A 10,750-nucleotide genomic window follows, 5' to 3' on the forward strand; every position below is an offset into this window, starting at 1 on the left:
GAGAGAGAGAGAGATGTTTCAGTGAGAGGTTAACTGTTAAAGTTTCATGTCTAATGGTGAGAAATGAAATGATAGATTTACAGATTGTTGAATTATTTAAGGAAATAGTTTTTTTGGCTGTTATATTGATTATATATCTGACAGATATTTCACATGCATTTCAACAGAATAGTTATAAGTAGCAAATATTGTTGGATGACCGTTGAAGCTGTAAACATGTTGGATTTAAATATATGCATCTCTATTGAACTGATTATATTTTTTTGCATTCTGCATGTATTTAATTTCAATTACATTTTTTCAGAAAATGCATGTGAATGAGCGAATAAACATATATAAACACACAAAATATTATTAATACACAGCGTACATGCCTGTATTTCTCTGTGTGTTTAACCACAAGAAATTGCTACAGCTACACACACACCCACACACACACACACACACACACACACACACACACACATAAGTGAAACAATTACAGCAGTGTATGTTTTCCCTGGTATCTGAAACAAGTGTACCAGGTCAAGACTACAAGCTTTCATTTATTAAATATGAAAGCAAGAGCACAATTACCATTATCGGTGTATACTCCCTGTAGGAGTGCTCCTCAGCCTGTTCACTTCTTTAGTTGTGCATCAAGCTCAGTCGTGTCACGGTTGTAACAAGTTCCTTTGGAAGTGCGGGACCCTGCATGTGTACTAAATGTGTGTATTGTATTAATTAGTTATTAAAATCAGAGCAAATCTTCACCTGGAAATTATATTATTACTGTTACTGCTCCTAGAATTGACAAATTAATTAACTCCAAAGCAGTGGATGTTGTTTGTGTGACTGTAGAGTCAATATTTAAGCATCTAAACAAGCCTGTGATTTATATAATTATAATAATAACCAGTTTATAATCTTTAATCTATTTGTATTTTCTTCATAGACTCATCTGTCTTTTCACTTTTATTTTATTTCCTGCAAAGAGCTGATACATCAGTGTGTGATAAGTCTTCAAGCGCTGCATCCTCCATCTTCACCAATATGAGTGTGACATCTCTAACTCAGCAAACATTACAGACTCTCTCAGCATGCTCATGCATGCACACATACTCACACACATCTACCATCACGCTTACTGTACGTGTAAGCACACACACACACAGTCACACACACTGTAATAATTCAGCAGTTTGTAGTGGGAGATTCACTCTGCACTAAGTGAGAGATTAAGTACCTCTTAAAACATGGATCCAGTGCTGGCCAATCCAGTGTAACTGTGAAAATGCACTTCTCAAAAGCGTGATAAGTACGTAGCATTTATGTGACAACATGGAGAGACAAGGTCTTTCCAGCTACTCCTCAATGTATAAAACACACACACTTCACACACACGTTACATTTCTCTCTCTCTCTCTCTCTCCTGTCAGCCAGAAGTTTACACACTGCAAATAAGCTTTTATTTGAAAAGATGATGTTAATGGTTTTTTGAATCATGAATGAAGTCGAGTTTGAAGTAATAAAAAGGGACAGAGTGTTTCATGTTGTAGTTGTGCTTGTCCATCTCTGTCTCAGCTGAAATATTTCATGTATGTCTTTGTCTGTGTTGCAGGTAGCAGGGACGAGCCTTCCAGCTATATCTGCACCACGTGTAAGCAGCCCTTCCCCAGCGCCTGGTTCCTGCTGCAGCATGCCCAGAACACCCATGGTATCCGCATTTACTTGGAGTCCAACCCCTCCAGCACAGCCCTCACCCCACGCATCACTATGCCTCCTCCCATGGGCAACGACTCCATCCCGCAGTCCCCCCTCACCAACTTTCTCGGGGACAACAACCCCTTCCACCTCCTGAGGATGACAGGTCCTCTGCTCCGAGAGCCTCCTCCGGGCTTCGTGGAGAACCGCCTCCCCAACACGCCTCCATTTGTCAGCCCGCCTCCCCGCCACCACCTGGACCCCCACCGGCTGGAACGCCTTAGTGCAGAGGAAATGGGCCTCATCTCCCAGCACCCCAGTGCCTTTGAGAGGGTGATGCGGCTAACGCCCATGGCCATGGAGTCCCAGTCGATGGACTTCTCCAGACGGTTACGTGAGCTGGCAGGGAACACCAACAGCACCACACCACCGTTGTCACCCAGCAGGGCTAACCCTATGCACCGACTACTAAACCCCAACCCCTTCCAGCCTGGGCCAAAATCTCCCTTTCTGAGCACTCCTCCCTTACCTCCAATGCCCCCAAACAGTATCACCCCTCCCCAGACACAGAACAAGGTCAAGTCTTGTGAGTTCTGCGGTAAGACCTTCAAGTTCCAGAGCAACTTGGTGGTGCATCGGCGCAGCCATACTGGAGAAAAACCTTACAAGTGCCAGCTGTGTGACCATGCCTGCTCTCAGGCAAGCAAGTTGAAGCGCCACATGAAGACCCACATGCACAAGGCTGGATCCCTGACCGGGCGCTCAGATGACGGACTGTCTACCACGAGCTCCCCAGAGCCGGGCACCAGTGACGTCACAGGGGAGGGTATGAAGAATCGTGATGGGGACTTCCAGGGGGAAGGCAATGAAGAGGAGGAAGAGGAGGAAGAAGAAGAAGAACTTGAGAACGAGAGTCGACCAGAATCCAACTTCAGCATGGAGTCTGAGTTCTACCGGAACAGGGAGAATGGTTCTAAACCACCCTCAGAGGAGAAGTCATCTCTTGCCCTTGAGAAGATGGTGGAAGGTGGGGGCCTCAACTCTATACAGCAGTACAATAATTTGATAGTTGACAATCGTAAAAGGATGCCCTTCTCCAAGAGGGGCTCAGATGGCCACCGGGACACTGGGGATGAGGACTCAGTGGCTGGGGAGATGGACCACCACAGGCAGGAAGAGAGGACCACCATTAATGGCCGGAACTGTGGCTCTGGTGACTCTTTCTCAGGCCTGTTCCCCCGTAAGCCCACCCCCATCACCAGCCCCAGTCTGTCCAACTCTTCAAATAAGAGGATCAAGATTGAGAAGGACTTGGACATTCCCCCAGCACCCCACATCCCCTCTGAGAACGTCTACTCCCAGTGGTTGGTGGGTTATGCCGCCTCACGCCACTTCATCAAAGACCCTTTCCTAGGTTTCACCGACTCCAGACAATCTCCCTTCGCCACCTCCTCCGAGCACTCGTCAGAGAATGGCAGCCTGCGGTTCTCAACGCCTCCGGGAGACCTGCTAGATGGCGGTCTGTCAGGCCGCAGCGGTACCGCCAGTGGGGGCAGCACACCTCACCTGGGTGGGGGCGCTGGCCCAGGCCGACCTAGCTCCAAGGACAGCAGGAGGTGTGACACCTGCGAATTCTGTGGCAAGGTGTTCAAGAACTGTAGCAACCTGACGGTGCACCGGCGCAGTCACACTGGCGAGCGGCCCTACAAGTGCGAGCTGTGCAACTATGCCTGCGCCCAGAGCTCCAAGCTCACGCGCCACATGAAGACACATGGCCAGCTCGGTAAGGAGGTCTACCGCTGTGACATTTGCCAAATGCCCTTCAGCGTGTACAGCACTCTCGAAAAACATATGAAAAAGTGGCATGGAGAACATTTGATGACCAATGAGGTCAAAATTGAACAAGCAGAGAGAACCTAAAGGAGGTTCCTTATTTCCATACTCTGCGCCACACTTTGACTTAAAAAAATAAACAAAATGGGGTAGCTGGATACTCTTTTTCTGAAATATTACTTTTGGGTTAATTTTGTGTTTTTGCCTAAGAAACTGCCAACTGAGAAAAAAAGTAAAAACAGAGATCTTAACACCAATTGAAGCTGTCTAAACTGCCTCATTTGGCGTTCCTTTTTAAACAATCAGTCAGTTGAGTTATAACATATGTGGAGCCTTTAACTGTGCAATAATTTCTGTATTTATTGGATTTTGTATTTGGGCATGTGCAGGTACATTTTTATTTAGGCATTTTTTTTTAAATTTGTTTTACTTTTACTTTGCGTTATTGTTTTTTAAAAACCCACATGATATCCTGAGAGTTTTTTAGAAGACAAAAGTCCATTTTAAGTAAATCTTTTTGGCCGCTACATGTAGGAAGTTGTATATTAAGCTAAACATGTGATTTCTTGAAGAGAAGGTGAATTCAATCTTCAATTTGGAAGTGGCGTTAACTGAGAATGCTAGAATTAGTTTATTTTGTGTGATGATGATGATACGCGGACAACAATCCTTTGGCACTGTAGCATGAACTGACTCTAAAACATGTCAATATAATTGGATATGTAGCACTGAGTGTCATATTTGACAGTAAATGTAAAATCAAAGAGGTTTCCTCCTGAGAACACCACAACCAGCCAGAAGAAACTGATTCTAGATAAGGCAGCTGCTGACTGGTACGTAGTGCCAAGTCCTGACAACGCTACGACAACCACCCCTCATTTCTTCTGCTTTCCACCCCCCACCCTTCTCCACTTACTACCATCTTACCTACATTCATACATCCATGTATTATATTTTGCATGAAGCCATATGATTTAGGCGATATTATTTATTAGGACTAAACTGAGCATGAAGCCATGCCAAACGAGTATAAACAGAGAGAGATGGAAGACTGACATGAGAGTGAGCACAGGGACATCTCAGGGTGAGCTATACTACTTCTCTTTATTTATCCACTCATTCTTCTGTTCCACAGGCATTTCCATTTCATCCTATGTTGGAATCATTAAGGACAGTTATGTCCTCTTGCTTCCCTCCGCCCCGCCCATCTGGCTAATGTTCAAGCTTTATCCTCATTTCATAGTACACATCTATATTTGAAGTCACAACTTCTGATTATAACATGAATTAGTTAAGAGATGCTTAAATGTATGTGCATACATGGTAGATGCCAAACACTTTAACTGGATTTCTGCAGAAAATTTATGTCTCACATTTTATCGTCGAAATTTATAAAAAATCAAAATCCCTATGCATTTTTGTGCTGAAATATATTACAATTTGTTGAAATGACATTAGTAGTAAATTTTGACTTGTATTGTTATAGTGATTCTATAATTGTATAATCTGATTAATGAAGTCACCTCTCCAGGAATAAGAATCCTTCAAGGTTTCACTCTTACTTGTGAGACACGTTTGTGTAGAAGAGGACAAATGTTTAAGCGTGTGCTGAGATAGTGAGACTAATATTAAGGCAAACAGCACCAGCTCACTCCATGCTCCTTTTGTAATTTTAAATATCATAACCCCAGGTTTTTTTTTTTTTCATAGTGGCACTTTTTTTTTAATTTTTAAATCAGATTTCATTTAATGTTGTCAATATACAAATTCAGAGCTCTTAACAACAGACCCACACTTTATGATTTTCCGTCCAACACACACAGAAAGCTGGACAGAAAAGGTACTAATGGGTCTAGGGCTTAGGATCTCCTGACACTGAAGTGCCCAGGGTTGTTAGGCTTGGCTTTCCCAATGCTGGCACTATAAAATAAAGTAAAAAAAAGAAATAATAATTTATCTGTGACAGTTCTTGTACTGCCATTCAATTTGACATGAGTGTGCCTTGAATAATGATCTTCCTATTTATTGTCTCAGACAAATGCAACAGTTTTGATGAAGCATCAAATTGAACAAGACAAATAAACTAAAATGTTGTTAACTTTAATGTGTAATTTGACATTTCAACAGAATTATTTAAATTAATATAAACGAAACAATGCTGAGTTTAGGTTTAGGAGTACCCAGCACAATACTGATGTGTCTGTGTGTGTATATATGTATGCATATGTACATATAAAGGCACAAGCATATATATAGATATATATCAAATTCCTCACTCACAAGGACAAGAGTCTGTCCTTCAACAGAAAATTCCAGGAGTGAACAAAAGCCACACAAAAAGTCAAGAAGAGACTGGACAGAAATCAGGAACCGCAGAAACTAAAAAAAAAGAATTTCGTGCACTCTGTCTTAAAATAAGTTTACAGTATTGAAACAAGTACAAGGGTAAAATAATATTTGTGTGTATGTGTGTTTTGAACAACCAAGTATTTCTTTTCCAGGTTTGCTTCTAAAGTTCCTCTGAATGCCGTAGTGGCGATGTGTATATTTTTTTCTTTCTTTTTCTTTTTTCTTTTTCTTTTTTTTTGTTTCTTTTTTTTGTTTTTTTGGTGACGGGGTTTTAGTATATATATATAAATATATATGAATATATATTACATTTTTCTTGTTTACTGTAAAAGTATACCAGTATTTGTAATATTGGAGAATGCCTGGGCATTTTACAAAAATAGAAAAAAGATTGTTTTTTTATTTTTTATTTTACAGTCCAATTTAAATTGTGGGTCTCTTAAACTGTTTTTGTCACTGTAACTGTAAAAGTCTTAAGTTTTAGTAACTTTTATTCTGCCTTGGGTGTAATGAAATAAAAAATAAATGAATTAAAAAATGACTGAGCTGTAACACACTTGGATTTGGTGGGGGGAGAGCGGGGTGTGGGTGGGTGGGGTGCTCCATTAACAGATGGAGGTTTTTCTCCCTTAGAAACGACGGAACGTTGGTTCTGCTTTTCAGGAAAATCACACTGAGAATCCTGACTTGTATCTATTTTTCTTCTTCTGGAATGGATTATTCTTCATGGATGGTGTGAAATACATGTGTAGGCACTTGCTGTCTTTCCTAAGGAGCTTGTCTTTTTTAACTTGTAGGCTATGTGCATCCTTTGTGAATAGGGTACCCTGAGTACCTTGGGACGTCTTGCTCTTATATCGGGTGCAGGGGGAGGGTGACTTCATTCCAGTGACAAGACACAACTTACAGGCTGCCACGGTCTATTTTTCCTCTCATTGGGCAGGATAAACAGAACCTGATGAATTTGTACTGTTGTAATGAATCACATTGTACAGATGGGGATCAAAAAAGGTTGTTTGATGGCCTTTTAGTGACAAAAACACAAGTCGATGTTTTGTTTACGGCGCCACTGGTTGTACATAGTTTTTTATGACTGTTTTCATTTTGTTTGACGTTTTATTTTCTTTTTTTCTTTTATTTGTTTGTGATTTCTAACTGGCACTGGCAGTGAATTCCTGTGTTTTTGGGGGGGAGGGGGTGGGGATTCTTCTGTTTGACCTTTGTGACCTCCATGTCAGTTTTCAGGCACATGCCTCCCCCGTTGATATTTCTCGGCATGAGAACAGAGCACAAATACAAGCTGTTACAATTCTCCAGCCTCTGCTTGTTTGTCTCATTTTGTTCTTTGAGTTGATCTGAAGGAAGGGAGCTGTGGAAAAACACAATTACAACATAAATCTGAAATACTTTTCATACACTAAGGTTTTAGACACAACGCAGAAAACAGAGACTACATGTTATCTACAAACACGTTTACTGCTGCTGAAACCATGTGAGCACCAGCCAGGCAAAGCAGTGCTGAGGTGATGAAGAAAAAAACAACCTGACTTGTGCATTTCATTCCTTTAATGCTTTTTACACTCACAGAAAAATGCTTGCTGGTTAGATAAAACCCTGAAAGCTACTGACTTACCCATCAGCAGCAGCACCTCTCTAAAAGACGCATAAACTAATTCAGTAAAGTGGCATTTCATAGTTTTATTATGAGAGCAGACTTTTACTGTCAGCCACTTTTCCCGATGCTTTCTTATTTCCTGTTTTTATTTGCTCTCCCTCCAGGTCCTTCCAATCAAGATCTAATCAGTTCCACATCCTATACTGACAGCTTACTTTAGATCTACTCATGTTTGTACTGAAAAATAATAATGAAAATAAAAAGCAGTGTTGGGATGAAGTTGAGAAAATGTCATTTTTAATATGTAATAATGTCTAAATGCAGAGAGGGTGGGGAGACTCAGGCTGGGGGTGTGGCTTTTATGCAGACGGGATGAAATGCTGTTTGTGATCTCAGTTTATTTAAATACATAAAGTGACTCTGATAGGCTGGTCATAGTAAACATGACAGGTCTTCAAAGATACACAAAGATACACTTTACAATGAGGTACACAAAGACACTTTAAAATAAGTTACACAAAATTACATTTTACAAAAGATACACAAAGATTCACTCTACAATAGATTACACACAAAGATGTGAGTGTTTCCTGAGGAACAATGAGGCAATGTTTCAAACTAAAAGCACAACTGTCACTGTGAACATCTCCATGAATGTTGAAATCAGCCGCTATAATGACTTCATCTGTAGTGAGAACAAACTCTGATAAGAACTAGAAGAACTAGAAGAAGTGATGGACAGGTGGACGATACACAGCCACTAGTAGAACGGGTTTTTGTTTTCCAGCCTGCGTCTCAGACTAAGAATGATGTTTTCAAATGAGTTATGACTAAGTTTAGGTTTAGGGTTGATCAATAAGCTGGAGTTAAAAATCACTGCGACCCCTCATCCTTGGCCTATGCTTCGAGGAAAGTGAAAATTAATATGAGCTGGGGGTGTTGATTCATTCAGACTAACATATTCTTCCCGCTGCAGCCAGGTTTCAGTAAGACAGAGCAGATCAATGTGATGATCAGTTATCAAACCGATCACAGAACTAAGGTGTGTGTTTACATTTTCATTTGAATTTCTTTTGAGTGTAATTAAACCTGTCTGTGACGACACTGACTACGCTGTGATGCAGTACAGTGTAAGAATAATGTAATTCCACCTGAACCTTCAGTGATGTTTCTGAGCACTTCAGGTCACAGTTTACACATGTCCTTTTCAAGACTACACTGCAGCCACTCTCAGGATACTTTTACACACACACTGTGGGTGTATTTGAATTCCTTTGGAGAATATAATTAAAGCTGAACCCTTCAGTGAAAACATTACTAATGCTACATTTATTTATCAGATAGTTATGACAAGTACAGTAAACTACAAAGCATCAGCACTTCCTGTTATCTTGTCAGAGGCGACGTGTTGCACTGCAGTCATTAAAAGGATTCCTACATATACTGTAAGTGAGAGTCTATAAATAACTGTGAAAGCTTCAGTGAAAACAGGCTTCACCCTCCAGTTCATTCAGCTAATTTAAAACCACTGCGAACACAATTATTATCCACAGTGTCTGTCTCTCCTGCTCTCTGCTCTGATTGACATCTCTTGTCAAAAAACCGCGCGCCACTTCAGAGGTGGCGCCGCTACTTGTTATAATGTTGAACCACGCCATCAATCCGAGAGGCTCCATATTTTTTCAAAGACCACGATGAATAAATGACAAGTTATGAAAATCAAATCTGATTCTAAAGAAACAGAAGAAATCTTTGGTCAGATGAAGGGCGGTATTTCTATTAAAAGCAACACAAAACAGAGAGATGGAGATCACTTATTGTTTTTATCTCACACAGCTCCTTTGACTGAATGACAGCATTTACAATTAAAATACAAAAGTCTATACTGATAGCAGCGCTTTCTCTAAGATATTGATTCTTTACGTCATAATTTTTCTTTTCTTAAGAAAGAGATGGAGACAAATCAGCTTCCTAAAATAAGGTCACTAACTCTCTCATCACCTGCTTCATGATTTTGATTCAATTTCATCTTTTCATTTTAACTGTGGAGGTAGAAAAAGAAAAAGAAAATCCAGACCCACAATTAGTCAGAGGGAGGCAGGAGTACGGAGTCGAATGGACCAGGGCGAGTTGTGATTTGGCTTGAGTTTCAAGGCAAATGGGTAATTAAGGCTTTTCCCTGGTTGGCCTGCACTTTGAAGTCCCCTACAGGGGGGATTATCCCAGCCAAGAGAAAGAAAGTGAGAGTGAAGTAATGAGACCCAATAAGAGAGGAAGAAACTGAGAAAGCAAGGAGCGAAGGCTCGCTGAAAAGAGAGATTAAAAACCGCATTTATATTTGTTTTCAAACGGCCGAAGTGATGAATCATGAATGGATTATTTATCTCGGATAAACCAACACCCCAAACAGATCTTGAGAAAGCAATGACATTAAAAATAGAGCTGAAACAAACAATCCATTCATTGATTAGTTGGTCAATTGACAGAGATTAATCAGCAATTATTCTATTAGTCAATTCATTGTTTTAGTCATATTTTAACCAAACCTTCCCTGGCTACAGGTACAAGAATAATCAGCTGAATATCTTTGGCCTGACATTTGAAGACGTGTGATGAACATTTTTCACTTTTTTCTGACTGCTTCCAACAACTGATTCATATATCAAATATAGGTCTATGAAATATTTGCAACTCCAGTTTACGTCCTTTTGGATCCCGGTAATGTTCAGTATTATGGGATCATAAGAGGTCACCATATACATATATATATATATTTATTTTTTTTTATTTTTTTTGAAGTGAGAAACATAGTAGGTCCTTGTTGATTCATAGTCTGAACAGAACTGCATCGTGACAGAACGAGGATATTCGCCTGTCTGCCACCTCTTCCTCATTATTAGCCCTGCAACCTGATTTTATTTCCACTACCTTAAAAGTGTATCCATGTATGTGTGTGAGTGTGTGTGTGAGAAAGGGGGGGGGAGCGGTGTAGGTGTGGGGGTGGGGGGCGTTGGATTAAGTCAGACAGACACCTCTGGTTATTCAGAGGTATGGAATTATTTCAAGACCCTGACTGGCTGTCAGCGTTCGCTGCGCCTCCTCCCCTCCTCATTAAAAAAAGCAACTTCAAATGACTTAAGCCGCTGGTCGTCAGCGCCAAAGCCACACTGTTGACAGGTACAGTAGGGTCTTAAGCCTTCAAGATCAACGCCGCTATTCTCCCTGACAAAATCCCCCCGCAGGGCTCCTCCCCGACTGGATGGCAGAGGA

At 40.9% G+C, this 10,750-nt stretch overlaps 1 protein-coding gene across 2 annotated transcripts in view; it reads left to right on the top strand.

Annotated features, from left to right (window-relative positions):
* Positions 1-6,406, top strand: part of bcl11ba (BCL11 transcription factor B a) — a 45,759-nt gene extending 39,353 nt beyond the window's left edge. For both annotated transcript variants that reach the window (XM_023422914.2, XM_087178403.1), the window contains exon 3: positions 1,601-6,406. In XM_023422914.2, the coding sequence (XP_023278682.1) occupies positions 1,601-3,603 (2,003 nt within the window). In that variant the 3' untranslated portion in view covers positions 3,604-6,406. The remainder of the gene's footprint in view (positions 1-1,600) is intronic.
* Positions 6,407-10,750: the final 4,344 nt, after the last annotated feature.

Source organism: Seriola lalandi, unplaced genomic scaffold, assembly GCF_002814215.2.
Source record: "Seriola lalandi dorsalis isolate HSWRI2012SDOR001 ecotype SW California unplaced genomic scaffold, Sedor1 jcf7180002054687, whole genome shotgun sequence".
NCBI lineage: Eukaryota > Metazoa > Chordata > Actinopteri > Carangiformes > Carangidae > Seriola > Seriola lalandi.